The 18,643-nt window shown below is 42.8% G+C and overlaps 1 protein-coding gene across 4 annotated transcripts in view; it reads left to right on the plus strand.

The window, feature by feature from the left end:
- samd10b (sterile alpha motif domain containing 10b) overlaps window positions 1-18,643 on the plus strand; it is a 97,203-nt gene that overhangs the window by 41,202 nt on the left and 37,358 nt on the right. For all 4 annotated transcript variants that reach the window (XM_047383463.1, XM_047383302.1, XM_047383223.1 and 1 more), the window contains exon 2: window positions 3,629-3,813. In XM_047383463.1, coding sequence (XP_047239419.1) covers window positions 3,629-3,813 — 185 coding nt within the window. The remainder of the gene's footprint in view (window positions 1-3,628; window positions 3,814-18,643) is intronic.

Consider the following 18,643-nt stretch of genomic DNA (forward strand, 5'->3'; position numbering starts at 1 on the left):
ACAATTGTGATATTCATTCCCATTTACATGTCTGTAATCAAGAAATGTAATAAAAATGTTAAAGAAATCACGCACGAGACAGAGGAGAACTAATCTAAAAAATACTTGTAGCAAAGTTTCAATCTTGAATGTGAGTTCAGAAGGTAAAGATGTATGTGGTGATTTGTTCATTGAGGAGAAGGAAGCCAGGGCAAATGTTGTCTGAGAGCAGTAAAAACCTAGCAGACTAGCACCCTACACAGGGATTTGAAAGTGCTCTGTAGTGAGTGTTCTGTGGTGGTGAAAGACTGATGGTGACAAAAATTGTAATACAGAAAAAGTATAATAATTTCTACTTTTAATCACTCATTTTAATCACTCATTTTCTCATGAATGTTCAATGTAGCTGTCAAAACCTTTTTCCGTGTGCACTACTATGCAGCCATTCAAACGCTACAAGTCAGTCCGCAGTTAAGGCTCCCACAGAGTCATGTGTACTTGTATTCATACTCGAGGTGGACTTAAAGCGGACGTTCACCAAACATGTCTCCGCAAATCTCAGTTTTTACGACAGCGTACGCGTACTCGGTGTCATGCAATAAACTCTTCACATAGAACTGTTTTGTATATGTGACACAGCGCCAATGAACCAGTCAACCTTATATACCACTGGTTCCCAACCAAATGAAGTAATGGCTGGGCCCAAAGTTTCCTCTAACTGCAGCCTGTTTAAGCTCTCCACATATTCGACAGAACATTCCTAAGGAAAGAAAAACTTTCTTTTTTTCTTTGTTTCTTTGTTTGTTTGTTTGTTTGTTTCTATTCTATTCTATTCAGTTTATTTATATAGCGCCAATTCACAACACATGTTGTCTCAAGGCACTTCACAAAAGTCAGGTACATACATTCCAATTAATCTTTCTTTATCTATCATGTGTGTATTTCATTACCGAGCTTAGTCTTATAGAGCCACCTCCAACAGCCAAGCCAGGTCAAAGGTTTTTATTTTGTGGTGACTGGACTTTAGCTGCATGTCAGGGGCAGGGCATGAAACATGTGGGCTATTTTGTGTACTTGTACCTTTGCCATATGTATCAGGAGTAGGACATTGACCCCTGCTGCCACTCGGAGGAGTGGAAGTGCTGCCATCAAAACGAAATTGAGCGCTTTTAAAAACCCCAGATATCCTTGCCTGCTTTCCAGGTTTTAGCGGCATGTTTTTCTGTGTGCTCTCTGACCACTGTTGGGAGCATGTGTTCACCTGAGTGCACGTAACTCAGCGTGTCAGCGTCAGTGAGTATGAGGAGTGTGTTTTCATCCAGCTTTTGTCAAGTTTGGCCAAATAAAGTAGGGCAGCATCGACACAGGGACAGAAATTGCTCATGAGGGGATCTAATAAAATGAATGACATCAACTTTGAAAACATACTATTACTACTTTGTTGGCAGGGCGGGACGCCCCCCTTGGATAATGGTAGGGGAAATGCTGCCCTCAGTCAAATGTGTTAGCAAAAATAGTATGTACAACAAATGATTATTAAATGAAAATTATTTTATTTAATCTCTTTGGCTTAAACATTTAGTTCTGAGGCATTTTATTCATTTCAGTTCAAATTAAACAAAAAGATGATTTTGTTACCATGAAAGCGAAAAAGTAATCTAAATGAATACAAAATCAACATAAATAATAAACTTGCTTTTGTTATAACAAAAACTTGAGCTCTTTTGAATAAGTCCCCAATAAACAGACATTTAAACCTAAAAAATCAGCATCAGAACACTTAAAAATGTTCAATCAATCATCAATGTTCAACGTTCAGGCTCACTATATCAGTTTTACTTTACTTTAATGAGACACCCGAGATTGCTTATCCTTGATAAGCTTTGATAGATCTGGAGGCAGAGTGGAAGCAGCTGTTACTTTTCTCTCTCTCCTGCTGATATTTACCTGTCATCTTGGAAATAAAATATTAAATGTTTCATCCTACCCCCTGCAATATGTTCATGTACCACTAGGGGTTTGAGTACCCCCTGTTGGGAATCACTGTTATATACCACCTTCTTTTATTTTATTTTTCCAAAGCAACAAGGCTCATCCAATGACACCATGGCAGAAAGCGTGGGAAATGGAAGAATTTGTCACGAGAAATGTAGGAAGGTACACTTGACTTTGAACTTTCATACACCTGTGTGCAGTGTCCGCGAGTCAGAGCTGCTCACAGCACACACACAGTACACCCGACTCTCTGGGAGACTGGTTGGAACCAACGTAAAAATACTGACATGCAATCAGACAGCAGCTGCAGTCAAATTCACTCTCATTCATCTGTCTCAGACACAGAAAAAAATGGGTCACTGCCTCAGCTAGTTGGATAACATATTTGGGCAACGTTTTGAACTGCTAAAAGAAATATAAAAAGTTAAAGCCACAGTTAACACAACGTTTACTGTAAAAGACCTGCTGACTCACTGCTAGTGTTATTTGGTGCCATGTAAACTGTGTTAGGTCCTGATGCCTCAGTCTTGTGTAGTTTCTTTCTTTGAAGCCAAGTCTCTTGTGGTATATGATCCTTTAAAACACCTCTATTGTTTCCAATAGAGATGTTTTAAAATTGCTTATATGCTATGGAAAAGATGTTTGGGATTTATTGGTTCATACTTTCAGATTATTTGGTTTTCTGCCTTTTAAATAGGATATAATTGCCCCTTTTTTACACGTACAACAAAAACACACAGTTTATTTTTGTATCTATTTTGACCAGTGATTATTTTTAATAATTTCTGCTTCATAGTGCCTTTCTTGAACAAAGCAGCCATGTATAACTGATGTACTCGATGCCAGCTCTCTATGGCTCAGTCAGGTTTCTATTAACCCTAACAAACTGGCTTCTTGCCAATCCATCCAGGCATGAAATAACACTTCAACTCATGCTAGCTGTTATTACTATTCACTGTTTTGTGGGTTATCCTTGGTTTTCTTGACAAATTAGCTTTGGACCTTACCCTACCTCACATGTGATTTAACACTTTAAATAGATTATCTTCTTTAATTCACATTACGTAGCATTAAATTAGCCCTTAGGTTAAAAAAAAGTCAATATTTGAGTTGGATAAATGCTCTGCTACTGACGCGAACCACAGGCCAGCTGCCTGTTCAGCTTGATCCAAACTGCAGAGGTTGCCCCGTGGCTCTCACAGAATTGCACTCTGACCCTAAACTGACAGCTTGTCTGGTTCGCCGTGTCACAGCCAACACTTCTCACCATCCATCCAATTTTTGTGAGAGAACAGCGTGGTGGAAGACAGAGAAGGAAGGGTGGCAAGATGAGAGAAGAATATCCCATATATTCATGATGTAGGGGTTATATAATCAGGGATCAGTCTAGTAAGAGAGTCACTTTTCCAGACATCATGTGTTCCCTCTTTGAATATGCACTCAGAATAATGCGAAATCACAGTGGAGTACCTCAGTCTCCACGAATCATCATTGCATCACCATCTGTTTATAGCATATCTAGAGTTGATAAGCAATGTGCATAATTAAGAGTAAATGTCAACATCTTTAAATTTCTGAAAATTCTGACTAATATCTTAGACATTAAAGGCTAATTTGCTGAAGTTCTTTTTTCTTTCCCTTCCTCTCCAACCAGCGGCATCCAGCTTCAGTTTTTGCCGTGCCTCCCTGGAGCACACGCTGTCTGCTGAGGAGCTGAGCTACCAGCTGCCGCGTCGGGCCGGAGGCAGCAACCTGACCTGGCACGACGGCCGCGGCCAGAAGACATCACACACACGCACCGTAAAATTGCTGCAGCAGCCTGGCACAGAGGGCATCCAGGTAGAAGCATTTCTGCACAAACAGAGCAGACGCACCTTTTCTCACAGAAAAAGGTCAAATATATGGCTGCAACTATGCTATTATGCTATATTAGTCTTGATTACAACAGTTCAGAGATACGCTTCATAATTTCTCAGTAATGATGTGTGGTTGCTGGTGGACCCAAATGCAGACAAGACAGTGGTGATTACGAGTGGATTTTAATACTAATAAAACGGAAAAGACTTACAGTTGTGGCACGAGGAGAACAAGAGAAGGAACTGGGTTGATTCCAGAAGAAACCAGCAGTGAGACAAAGAAACTAGGGAGATTAAATACAGAGGAGTTCCAACATAAGAGTCTAAACAGAACACAAGAAACAAGAAAAAACTTTACACAGGTGAGTGAACTGAATACAAGACTTCGACAACAATAACAACAACAAAGGAATTAATCAATAATCAACATCCCAGCAAATGAAAATAAAACCGCAAACACCGGTGGATCATGACACGTGTTTGCTTATTCTCACAAATTGATGGAGCTTTAAAGGTATGCAAAGATAAAAATAACCTAAAATAAAGTTTTATTGTACCTGATTGCTGGAGCATATCTGTTAATAATCCAAAACATTTTCACTGCACTGGCTTTGAGGCATGTTTAAAGTAAAAATCCATAATATAAACAAAGTGCTTTTGTTTAAACCAACCAACTGCTGCTAAAAATAATATATTAATTATCAAAGGTATAATAATGTTATCCATAACACTTATTTTTTATTTTGGATTTTGGGTCATAGACTTAAGCAAAAATGCACAATAAGCATCAACTCCTTTCATTTCCACGCTATGACATCCTGTTTTTTTGTTTTTTTTTTGCAATTGGAATAAATATTTCGGTTATTCAATTGCAAATTTGTCTTGTGCGTTAATAGTATCCTTTCTCAAGGTTGCTGACTGTCAATTTGTAGCAACAGGTGGGGGAAGGGCATCACCGTGCTACTTTGTGCTCCATACAGTCAGATAAATGTATGACCACATAATTAGAATTAAAGCACTTTGTACCTCTTGATCCCAATACACCCACTACACATCAAAAGTGACACATCCACTTCATAGACATGACAGAACCTGATGTTCCACAAAATGCATTTATTTCCTCATATTCAAAACCATGCAATACATGTAATTATGATATGCCAGTATACATGGCAAAATACAAAACAACGTGACAGCATCTTATGCTAATTTGGATCTATGTAGACTGTTTGCTTCACTTTTGCTTGATATAGTCCCACAAATACGGTATTTTGGGTTTTTCTTTCATCTTTGTCGTTATTTGCTGTCTCCCAATGTAAACAGCATGATGTTGGGCAGATGCATTAACTGTCCCCATTAATAGGGGACTGCTTACAAGTTCAAAGATTTTACCTAGAGGATTTCTTTTTTTTTGTAATTGCACCATTTGAGTCAGTTATGAATTGTTTCAACTTTAGTAATAAATAGCTGGAAATAGTTTCTTAAAGCACTGAAATAGATGGAATTCTAAGAACTTCGCAATGGATAACAGTTCATAGTGACTTATGCTGACAAAGCCACTTTCATGTTCTCGATTACTTTTGAAGGTTTTACAAAATTATTAACCAATTAAAATAATCATAAGGCCCTAAATGGATCCTTTAGGAGTAAATGTTCTTATAGGTTCAGTTTTGGAACTAACTGAGAGATCTACCTGTGAGATGTCATTAGAGATGAAGCAGGATGGTCAGTAGTAGTCCTGCACCTCTGCAGATCAAATCTCAGCGCTGTCAGGAAGCCTAATAGTTTTAGCTTGTACATATTGCTGCCTGATCTTATTTGATTCTGTGGCGGTAGAACCACCAGAGAAGAACAGGTTATGTAACAGTTGTACAAGCACTGATGTAACAATGCTTGTGCGGTCCAGCGAGCCCATTCTTCATAGCACAGAGACGATGCTTAATGTTAAATATGTCAAAAATATTAATTTATTTCACAGATAAATGTTTCCCACCAGGGATTTACAAAAGCTCTAAAAGTAATGAGTTTTAAACTCCGGGCATAAAACCCATTGAGTGCTGTCTGACATGTGAGGAATACTTAGTGGCTGATCATCGTAACAAAATAATGTAGGCAGCCCATGCACCGTTTAGTTACAAATGCTGCTTTATGGAATATTTATTTCCTTCTTAGAGCAACAGAGAAGTGAATCAACAAAAAAAGTGACTATATCAAGGCTGATTGCATGTATCTGATCTAAAACAACATGTGAAACGACAACATCTTTCCATTTAAATATTTAAATGTAAAAAGGAGATAGCCCCATGGATGTCATATGTTACATTTTCTGGCCACTTTTGAGAAAGTTTGCAATTCAGAGGCTGTATAACATACACACAGTTCTCATTTTGTTCAATAATTCATAAAAGAGAGTCCTCTTGGCTACAACAGCTGTAAAAGGCTTAATAAGAGACGAACGAGGAGCTGTTTCCGTGTGATTACACAAAGCTTGGATAATTAAAGCTCCTTTATACCATGAGAACTAAGGCTTATCACTTCCTTGTGGCGACAAGCTTCTTTATGCATTATTCAACAAATGAGAGTGCAGTCCAACTTTCTGAGGTGTGTCTGTGTCTGTGCATTTACACAATACCATAATCTCCGGTCATATATCTGTAATTATACGAAATGTGTGTTTGTTAGAGTGAAAATGCATGCACGTATTGTGTGAACTGCTGTGTGTGCATACATTCCTCTCAGGACAGATGATTAGATTATTCTCTATTAAACTGGCTGTGCACACACAGGCTTTAATAAGGCAGTCGTTTAAGTAAAAGACGGCTCAGTTTCTGGATGTAAAATAGGACCTGGGGAATCCTTCTTATGTGCTTAACAAAGCTGATAGAGCACGTTATGCATCGCTGTGCAAACTCCCAGTTGGGGGAACGAGAGATAATGATCGGAGAGGAGAGAGAGGAAGTAGTGGTAGTGTTTATTCATGCACAAACATGGCTGTTAGTATTAAAGATGTCAACAGCATTAAGTGTCATTGGTTCAAATGGAGTGTAACGACACAAACGGTCACTAGAAACAGGATATTCTATCCAATGATGGGAAGAGGACAAAAGGTGTGATTCGAAACAAAATAATGTCATTGCAACCAAGCAGGTGATGCAATAACAGAACGAATCATTATTGTGCTTAATTGCGTTTAACTGCGTTTTTGTTGCTGGATGAAGACCAATACACAGACCTCTCTGCTTGCTAGATTTTTCCAAATAATGAGCTACTGTCTTATTGGTGCACCTTCTGTGCCGTCCGTGCCTTGGCTGCTGTTTGGATAACCAGATGGGGCTAAGGGAGGGTTTCCTGTGCGCAGCTCATTTTGCTGTCTGCCACACAGCTTGTGGATGAACGTTTAGATGAGACCGGGGACTAGGTGGAATAACAAAGACACAATTTAAGAAGCCTCCTTTTTTCTGAAGCAGGACTGAGCTTGTTACAGGAGGCAAAGTTCCTTTTCTGTGCACTAATTTGCTTTGCCTTGGTGGGCGAATAAGAAAGATTGCTCTGTGATTATTTTTCCCTTCTCATTACCGAGTGCTATGACTGACCTTTTGAGCTGACACTGACACAAAGAATTGAATCAGTGGAGAAAACACACACACTTGACTTCGCAATACGTTTTCACCAGGGTGAATGGACATTTTTTAGTCATCTGTAGCTGTACTTTGTCTCATCAAAATTATATATTTCTTCAATAAAAAAATTTACAATGTTGCTGTTTTTATTATATTTTTCTGTCTATTACCTTTAAAAATGACATTTATTCCAAAGACAGTTTACCATGATTCACCTTAGAACAGGGTTACTGCTTTAGTTTACTATGCCTGGATTGTACGCATCGTTTCTGTCCTGATGAATGGAGTCTCTCGACAGAAGCACATAGACGCACAGGGGATTATTCTGTTGTTTCAACTCACCGTGCTCATCCCCATTTTTGTAGCAGTCCACACTAGCCAAACAGGAAGGGTAGCAAGGTACAGTCTGACAGCACCTATGTTTTACAAGAATTTATACGGTTTATTATAAACGCAGGTGATAATTATTGAAAAATGTTTGATAGACTTGTTAAATTGGCTAAAAGGTAACCCTTACGAGGCCAAAAATTAAAGTTAAAATAAGAATACCCTTCGTCTACTGCGTTTCTTCTGCTTCCGGTTGTTGAATACAGGCAGATTTGATCTGCTCTGCCATCTACTGCACCACCTCAATTGCCCCTTGAGTGAAGGGATAAAAGCCAGGAAGTGCATACATTATGGTTGAATTCTCTCAAGAAAGCTGCTGTGCAATGACTTCATCTACCCCCAAACTTCTAGTTATTATCATACCATAGTTTTGATATTGTAGACTTAATATAAAAGATCAGAATTGCAGAAATCATAATGTCCTTTGCTGATTTCGATGGGTTTTCATTAAACTATTGAACAATACTGATCATCGCCAAAGTATGAGCTATGACAAGAAGGAATCAGGTCAATCTGAAATGCTTTGGTCACACAAGGACTGGAATGAAACTCTTAGCATGATAACCTTGACAAAGTTTCCCAGTTTCCCAGTATCACAGTATTTAAGCAAACCTTTAAAACAAAAAGGTTTAACATGATCTAATTAATTTTATTTGAAACAGAAACAAAACAAGTCTTCATATTTCTAATAAAATAAAATGTTAATTTCATTTATAACAGTGTTATGTATCTTTTTATTGGTATTTTGGTTATTCAATTTATCAATTTGAGGAGAAATATAGAACAAACCCCTGTTAAGTTTAATAGTATATAGTATTATAGTATAATAGTATTTCTCATGTCTTAATGCACAGAATGTTACAGCGTTGTGCTGTAAAACAAGCTGAGCTATTAACCTGTATTTTAGCCAGGCTGTTAGCCAGGTAGCCAACCTACAGTATGCTGCTTGGCAAACATGCTGCTCCTAGCTTGCTCAATGTTCGTTCGTTCGTTCGTCATCTTCCGCTTATCCAGGACCGGGTCGCGGGGGCAGCAGACTCAGCAGACACGCCCAGACGTCCCTCTCTCCAGACACCTCCTCCAGTTCCTCCAGGGGGAGCCCAAGGCGTTCCCAGGCCAGCCGAGAGACATAGTCCCTCCAGCGTGTCCTGGGCCGTCCCCTGGGCCTCCTCCCGGTGGGACGTGCCTGGAACACCTCCCGAGGAAGGCGTCCAGGAGGCATCCGGTATAGATGCCCGAGCCACCTCAACTGGCTCCTCTCGATGTGGAGGAGCAGCGGCTCTACTCCGAGCCCCTCCCGGATGGCCGAGCTCCTCACCCTATCTCTAAGGGAGACCCCGGCCACCCTACGGAGGAAGCTCATTTCAGCCGCTTGTATCCGTGATCTCGTTCTTTCGGTCATGACCCAAAGTTCATGGCCATAGGTGAGGGTAGGAACGTAGACCGACCAGTAAATTGAGAGCTTTGCTTTTCGGCTCAGCTCTCTCTTCACCACAATGGACCGGCACAGCGCCCCCATTACTGTGGCAGCCGCACCGATCCGTCTGTCGATCTCCCGCTCCATTCTTCCCTCACTCGTGAACAAGACCCCGAGATACTTAAACTCCTCCACTTGAGGCAGGAACTCCCCTCCAACCTGAAGAGGACAAGCCTCCCTTTTCCGGTCGAGTACCATGGCCTCGGACTTGGAGGAGCTGATCCTCATCCCAGCCGCTTCACACTCGGCTGCGAACCGCCACAGCGCATGCTGTAGGTCTTGGCTAGAGGGGGCCAGCAGGACCACGTCATCCGCAAAAAGAAGAGACGAAATCCACTGGTCCCCAAACCAGACCCCCTCCGGCCCTTGGCTGCGTCTAGAAATCCTGTCCATAAAAGTTATGAACAGGACCGGTGACAAAGGGCAGCCCTGCCGGAGTCCAACATGCACTGGGAACAGGTCCGACTTAGTGCCAGCAATGCGGACCAAACTCCTGCTCCGCTCGTACAGGGACCGGATGGCCCCTAATAAAGGGCCCCCGATTCCATACTCCTGGAGCACCCCCCACAGGGCATCACGAGGGACACAGTCGAATGCCTTCTCCAGGTCCACAAAACACATGTGAACCGGTTGGGCAAACTCCCACGAACCCTCGAGCACCCTGTAGAGGGTATAGAGCTGGTCCAGTGTTCCACGGCTGGGACGAAAACCACACTGCTCCTCCTGAAGCCGAGGTTCGACTATCGGTCGGACTCTCCTCTCCAATACCCTGGCGTAGGCCTTACCAGAGAGGCTGAGGAGTGTGATCCCCCTGTAGTTGGAACACACCCTCCGGTCCCCCTTCTTATAAAGGGGGACCACCACCCCAGTCTGCCAGTCCAGAGGCACTGTCCCCGACCGCCACGCAATGTTGAAGAGGCGTGTCAACCATGACAGCCCTACAACATCCAGAGACTTGAGGTACTCAGGGCGGATCTCATCCACCCCCGAAGCCTTGCCACCGCGGAGCTTTTTAACCACCTCGGTGACTTCAGCCTGGGTGATGAAAGAGTCCAACCCCGAGTCCCCAGCCTCTGTTTCCACCACGGAATGCGTGATGGCAGGATTGAGGAGATCCTCGAAGTACTCCTTCCACCGCCCGATAATGTCCTCAGTCGAGGTCAGCAGTCTCCCGCCCCCACTGTAAACAGTGTTGGCAAAGCACTGCTTCCCCCTCCTGAGGCGCCGGACGGTTTGCCAGAATCGCTTCGAGGCCAACCGGTAGTCCTTCTCCATGGCCTCACCGAACTCTTCCCAGGCCCGAGTTTTTGCCTCTGCCACAGCCCGGGCCGCAGCAAGCTTGGCCTCACGGTACCCGTCAGCCGCCTCAGGAGTCCCACAAGCCAGCTTGCTCAATGTAGTTTTCTTTAAAAATGTTACCTTAATAATACTGAATGGTGATGCTCGTTTGGGTTCTGGAGTCATGACTCTATATTGCCCCTTTTCCACTGGCTCGATTTGGCCCGACTCGGCTCCACTCTGCTCGCTTTGCAAGCATTTCCATTACTATTATTTCAGTACCGGTACCTACTGTTTTGGTACCTCCTTCTTAGCAGGGCTAAGCGAGGTCGAGTCGGTACTGTGTGTGACGTGAACAAACGGCTGTTCACTGATTGGCCGTGGGCACGGGCAGCCGTAAGAGTCGACCAGCATAAAAAAAAACGACCTTCATTTTCAAACGTGCATTCAAGCGAGTGAGAGAAATATATGATGGAGTTCGCACAGTTATCCAGAGAAGTCACCCCTTGGAGCAATGACGAGGTGCAAGCTTTTCTGGCGATCATAGGAGACTGCAATATATAGGCAACTACTATTAGAAATAAAATGGGATCTAATTAAAATCTTTCCAAGTCTCTTAAAGGGAAAGTGAAATCTTTAATAATAATAATAAAACATAAGTCAAAAACCTACTCATCAAATATGATTGTCAATGCAGTCAGCAGATTTAATCCCCAGGCAATAGACGTGTTACTTCTTGTTTTTGTAACGCGTTTCGGTCTTTTCTTCTTTACATTGGCAGTTGAGTGTTTCATTCGCGGTTATGCAGCACGACACATGATGCTTTAAAGCCACACCTGCTGCTGCTAAAAGTACTTCACTAAAGCTGCTAGAAATAACTCTTCTTGCTGCCAATTTTACTTGTGTGTTTTTGACTTTAGAAGAAACAGTAAGTTTAGAAGATGAACCTCTACAATCAATGTTTGCTTAATCTGATCCAGTGAGTTCAGTCTCTGTACCAACTTCGGTTATTCGATGTTCCTTTTTGATATAAAGAAATGAAAAATCAGCCACACCAGGTTTCCATTCTTTACTACTTTGTTTTTCCTACCGAACACCCATGTGCTCGTATTCATTTATGTCAGCAGTGCCTCAACACTGAACTCACTGGTCTACAATTTTGCGCTTTGTTAAACAAAGGTTCTCGGTGTGGTGGCTTGTCACCTGTCCTTTTCAAAGAGAACAAGTAGGAGTCATTTCTTAACAGGAATCTGATGCAACGTCTGTATCCTTTGTGATTTTTTATTATGTGGAGTCACAAAATCCTGGAATGCACACAATTACCTTCAGGGAAACTCAGGGTTGACTGGGAAGGTTTTGCAAGGCTCTGTGGCTCAAGACTGGAATGATGATCGGGGTTGGGGGGTAGAGGGGGGGGGGGGGGGGGGTTGTTTTGCAAAACACAGATACATAAAGAGAAATCAGAGTTACTGGGCAAAGAGCCAGAAATGCTTTAGCCTATATTGTCCTTGTCCTGGCACTCAGTGATGCACTTTTCGAGGCACATGTTTGACTCATGCTAAATAGAGAGCTTTGCGGAAATCCCATCTGGCTCTTTGTCCACCAACTGAGAGGCTGCTCATATTTGCATGAGTGCAAAGACAGAGGCACACAAAGCTGGCCGAGGTTGACAGTTCACACACTTCCACAAAGTTACTTACACAAGAACGAGTCAAGTAGACACTCACAAAAGCTACTGAAGCATTTACAGAATCACCCTGACACGCTTACACAAAGGCACAAGACTAGACTGAGCAGATCGAGATAACAGGGTGGTAGAAACTTCCAAGAAAAGGGGGGCTCAGGCAGGCTTCTGCGAAGAGAGTGAGAAAGAGGAGAGAAAAATGAAGGAGATATGTTGGATCATATGTCATGATCTGTCAGGGTCTTTGGGATCAGAGAGACAGATTGCAGATCCAGCTCTATAATGACAGTGGAGCAAAAGTTCGATGGGTACAAAAGATTGGGGAGAAGGAAGAAATTGTTTGGTCAGACAGCAGATTGCAGGGCTGATAGAGGAGGAGTGTTTAGTATCCTGCTGAGAGATGAAGTGACAATGAGAGAAGATTTACAGCAGAGAGAGAAAAGAAGGAGACAGTACATGATATGCATATCAGAAAAAAATTAATCTATTCATCCTTGCGCACTCAAATCAAATTTTTACTGCTAATTGTCATTGCAATGCCCATCAATCTCATGCAGGGTCTAACAGGACTCGGAAGAGGTGCATTATTGGTCGCAAATAATGAATTTTGCAGATTCCCCACGCTCCCTTGACTTCTAGCTAATCCCTGATTAGCCTACACAAAAGGCACCGCAAACAGACACGCACACACAACATCACTAACAAAAGACAAAGCAAAATTCAGCTCACAGAAGTCAAGGTAATGTAACGAATGATTGGAGGAAAAGATGAAAAAGGAAAAAAGATATGGAGTGAGAGTGTCAGGCAGTGGAAACTGACATTTATGTGGACTGATTGGAGGAGGATATGGAACATGATAGATCAAAAGCAGCAGTGAATGGCCAAAAAATGCTGTTTCACTATACAAACAGGATGATCAATGGGGAAGTTTGGTGTATGGAATGATGGCTGGAAATGCACAGAAATACTCTTTGAAATAATAATATATAAATTCACATAGTTTTTATAATAATTCATTAGAGAGCTATTCACTGAATTTTATTTATTTATTTTATCAAAACAGTTCAATCTTTAACACAGCGAATTAGTTAAACATCTAGCATCATCTATGAATGTTTCTGTTTTCAGCCTGTATCAACAAACTCTTATTTGGAAACCTGAAACGTTTTCCTTTCTGGATTTGCCTCATCATTCTTTGTATACAGGCAGTAATACAGTACTATTATTAGACAGATAATGATTATTATTTTATTGTTTGTAAAGTATCCTGAGGGATCCCTGGAGACGGCAAATAAACTGGAGAGTTTGTCCTCATCTTACTCACGGAGCTGTGCGTTGATGGTACAAAAATCCACTTCACTCCATGTGTCATGTTTGCGGTCGAAGAAGAAGCAACTATTTACACACCCAGAAACTCTTGAAGACTGCCTGCTGGCCGTTGTGGATGAAGGGAGAATTTATGAGAATGTAAAGTCAAGTGTGGCATCAGTTTTTAAAGATTTACCCGTCAGACATGTCAAATGAACATGAACCGCCTCCTTGAACCACCACCTTAACGTGGTGGAGGGTTTTGAGTGCTCGAATGATCCTAGAGGCTATGCTGTCTGGGGCTTACATGGCAAACAGGCTCTAGGTGACGGGTCAGACAAAGAGCGGTTCAAGAACCCCTCATGACGACTATGAAATCGAGGCACGTGACATAGCCCTGTACGGCGGAGCAAGGGTCCCACCCTGGAGACAGGCCTGGGGTCGGGACTCATCGGAGAGCACCTAGTGGCTAGGTTGCTCCTCGCGGGACCCGGCCGGGCCAAGCCCGAATGAGAGACGCGAGACCATCCCCCAGTGGGCCCACCACCTGCAGGGGGAACCGTGAGGGACCGGTGCAAAGAGAATTGGGCGGCGGATGGAGGGAAGAATGGAGTGGGAGATCGAGGTGTGGCTGCCACAGTAATGGGGGCGCTGTGCCGGTCCGTTGTGGTGAAGAGAGAGCTGAGCCGTAAAGCGAAGCTCTCAATTTACTGGTCGGTCTACGTTCCTACCCTCACCTATGGCCATGAACTTTGGGTCATGACCGAAAGGACGAGATCCCGGATACAAGCGGCTGAAATGAGCTTCCTCCGTAGGGTGGCCGGGCACTCCCTTAGAGATAGGGTGAGGAGCTCGGCCATCTGGGAGGGTCTCGGAGTAGAGCTGCTGCTCCTCCACATCGAGAGGAGCCAATTGAGGTGGCTCGGGCATCTATACCGGATGCCTCCTGGACGCGTTCCTCGGGAGGTGTTCCAGGCACGTCCCACCGGGAGGAGGCCCAGGGGACAGCCCAGGACACGCTGGAGGGACTATGTCTCTCGGCTGGCCTGGGAATGCCTTGGGCTCCCCCCGGAGGAGCTGGAGGAGGTGTCTGGGGAGAGGGACGTCTGGGCGTCTCTGCTGAGTCTCCTTCTCCCACGACCCGGTCCCGGAAAAAGCGGAAGATGACGAGTACGACGAGTACATGTCAAATATTCAGAGTTGAGCTTCCTACTACAGTTTTTAAAATGCTGCTTGAAGAACTGAGAGAAGAATCATGTCTGTAGCAGTAGATGAGTATGAGTCCACAGATAGAAGTGGCACAGTCCATCTTTGTATGGCCGTTGTATGGCCATTTCTTTGACAGCAGAATTTTCAAAGAACTGGTGGGTTTACTGCCATTAGATGTGCTCACAGCAGGTGGTATCATTTTTTAAAAGATCTCATCGTTTTTTAAAGACAACAATCTATAAATGGATCGTGTCTGCATGCTTGTAATGGATGGGGCTCCATCAATGGCTGGAAAAGTAAGCGGTTTAGCTGCACGTTGTTCATCAGACTGTTATGAGCCAAACTATGCAGCCAGCTTAGAACTACAATGTACAGTGTGATGGCCACAATTAATTTCATCCAAAATATTGCTTAGTCCGCCGGCTGCTGTCAGAATTGTCTGCTGAGCATTAGGACCTGCTTTTGCACAATGGAGAATAAGCCCTATATACTGTCAGAGTTTGCAGTCTAATATATTGTCAGATTTAGCAGACTATTACCAGTAGAAGCCCTTCCCCCCATGCTGAGTTGACACCCCGCCTGACTGAGGATCTTCTGTAGGTTTGTTTCTTCTGTAGGTTTGATTACCAGCCTTTCACACCTCACTCTCACACAGTGCCGGCCTCCAACTGTCAGTAGATTACCAGCTTCCTGGAGGACAGGCAGCAACAGGTGAGCCTGGGAAGTATCTTCTCCCACTCAAGAACCATCAGCCATCAGCATTGTCTAGCACTAGGGGTGTGTTCTCTCTCCACTCCTATTTTCTCTGCACACAAATGACTGCTTCTGCTCTTGCTCTCGATGGAAGACACACGTTTTCTCTCTCTCTGTCTCCCTACCTGCCCGCTGATCCTTGCTTCTGCTTTTGTCTGTATTTTTCTCAGAGCCTCGCTTTGCATATCCTCCAAACTTGTAAATTATGGATTTGGTCAGCTGGTCTCTCAACGTAATTGATCAAATTATTTCGACGAGAAGACAGGGTAAAGGAGAACTCTCTTGTCCAGACGGGACGTTCTTCTCTGGATACACAATGGATTCTTGGCTGCAGCAGAAGATTATGTGCCTGACTACGATGTCGGTCTTGGATGTAGAAAATGTGTACATATTTGGACTTTTGATAACAGGATTTCTGCTTTTTGGAGTTGGTGGTTACCTGGCTTATTGAGTGATTCGCAAAACGTGGGCAGCTGTTCAAAGCTTTCCAAAGCTGCCTGCGATGTTAGATGGAGTCTATAGAGCGATCAACACTCAGACTGAAATGTTAAGAGAGCAGAATCGCAAGCTGGACACGATTCTTGAACAGAATCGCAGCCTGGCAGTGGTTGGACTCAGAGGTTAAAGGATATAATCTTGGAGAAGTTGTACCAGACATTTAGCTATTTGGATTCGCAATTGAGACATACCAGTAAAACGCTTAAGGCAGTTGGAAATTCACACATCCCTGAACCACAACATTTATTGTTTTTCTAAATCTGGCTCCCCAATGTGGCCTTGGCAACTTCAGCTAACTGGCTGTTGACAAAATATCTCCTGGATGTTATATACACATGACGCTCTTCCCCAGCACTCCCCTACCAGCTGTGTGCCGATAGGGCTATGCGGCCGATTGATAAAACTTCCACCTCTCTTCTCAACGACAATGGCGCTTCTATCAGTGTTGACAGTCTAATTCTTGCAAACACACTCAGACTTATATATTCGCACCCTCAGGATTCCACCGTACCCTTGCTAAATCTTTGCTTATGTGTGTGTTGCTTACCCCTGCTGAGCTTTTTTTGTACTACTTCAGACTTTATTTTGCTCAGAATAGAGTCTGAAATATGATTTTATTTCCTCCTATCTTACTTTACCTAAATGTGTGATTTCATTACTTTTCATTGATTTTCAGATTTCTCAGGATTACCAGCAAAAGCCAAATATTATCAGTAGACACCCTGTCTACTTTTAAGGCTAGGCTTAAAACTTTCCTTTTTGATAAAGCTTATAGTTAGAGTGGCTTAGGTTATCCTGAGCTATCTTCCTTATTTTTTAACTCCACCTTCCTCCCTCCCTGTTGGATGGAGTCAGGGGGAGTCAGGTTTAGCCTAAACCGGCTCAGTTATGGTTGAGGTGCAAACACACCCTCCATTTCTGCTACCTGTATGACCCCTTCTCTTTTCCAATGGTTATAATCAGTCTGACAGAGAGAGGTACCCCCAATCCTTGTCGTTTTTAGTATAATAATGGCCATCAGTAGGCTCTAGATGGACAAACATTATCAGTTTATTATTTTACTTAGTGCCCCTACATGTGGCCCGTTCTGGCTTGGCCGGGCTCTGGCACTCGGTGGTTTGGTCTGGCCTCCCCGACGGCCCCGCTCCGTTCCGGACCCTTTGTGGGGTGCCTTGAGACAACGTTGTTGTAAATAAGCGCTACATAAATTCATAAACTGAAACTGAAACTATCTCTGTAGTTATGCTGGAGGTTTCTTCCTGTTAAAGGAGAGTTTTCCTTTCCACTGTTGCTACATGCATGCTCAGTAGGAGGGATTGCTGCAAAGTCAATGCAAGTGCTACATGCTACATGCTTATCCAAGAGGAGGGAATGTTGCAAGTCAATGACTAGATGCAACCTGCTGAGTTTCCATAGAAAACGTTTAACCAATTTAAATAATAAACAAATTTTATTGCACTGTTTGATAGCTACGATCAATTGGAATTTATGTACCTGATTTGAAATCTGTATGATTCGATTGAATTTACTTTGTAAAGTGCCTTGAGACAACACATGTTGTGAATGGCCACTATATAAATAAACAGAATTGATTTAATTGATTTAGTTGCACCAAGTGTGCTTGAGATAATATATCTCAGATACCTGGATTGATAGCATTTTATTGCTACCTTTATATTAGATATATGGCTAAGTCAAGAGAATTCTCCAAAACGTTTATAGAGGGATCATTGCTTTGGACAAACAAGAAAAAGAAATTAAGATAGCTAAGGCCCTGTTTGTTCCTGAAGATACAGTTTAAAGCATAGTTTTCAAGTTTAAAGTTAAAGGAACAGTAGCTACGCTACCTAGATTTGGCAGAAAGAGGAGGTTCACAAGGGCATCCACCAGATTTCTGAGGAGGCAGGTGGACAGAAATCCTCGTCTGAATGCTAAAGAACCGCAGTTAGGTAACAGCCACTGAGGTTTCAGTGTTAAGAGTAAGGCACATACTAAACACTGAAGTTTCCCATGCCTGAAACCCCAGACATGGTCAGCTCCTGACCCAAAAGCACATGAAACGCAGGCTCTAGTTTGCTTCTACCTATATAAATAAGTGATGGATGCAGTGATGAATCAAAGCTGGAACTTTTCAGGCCTATAAATCAATAGGATGGAGGATGAAAAAAGCATACACTGCAAAGAACACCATGCCTTCAGTGAAGCATGGGAGCGGCTTAGTGATGCTCAGGGGCGGCTTTGCTTACTCTGGCTCTGGAAACTGAAGAAGTCCTGGAAGATACTAGAGTGGCCATCTTAGTGGCCTGACTTGAACTCATTAATGTTCATAGGACTGTGAGGCCTTTACATTCACTGCAAGTCATAAAAGGAAAATGGTGCCCCTCTCACTACTAAAGATGCTTGTCATGACGGGGATGGATGACTTTGAGACAGTAGTATTCATTAAAGGGACATTTTGTGTTTAATTTTGAGACACTACTTGCCATTTTAGTTGTGTCTAGCTTTTTAAATCATTCTTGTTCAACTTATTGCAAACAGCAGCTAGTTTGTACATTTTTCCAAGAAACCTGTGGGTGTTAAATCATTTTAGAGGCAACTG

This window comes from Girardinichthys multiradiatus, chromosome 1, assembly GCF_021462225.1.
Source record: "Girardinichthys multiradiatus isolate DD_20200921_A chromosome 1, DD_fGirMul_XY1, whole genome shotgun sequence".
In the NCBI taxonomy this organism is placed as follows: domain Eukaryota; kingdom Metazoa; phylum Chordata; class Actinopteri; order Cyprinodontiformes; family Goodeidae; genus Girardinichthys; species Girardinichthys multiradiatus.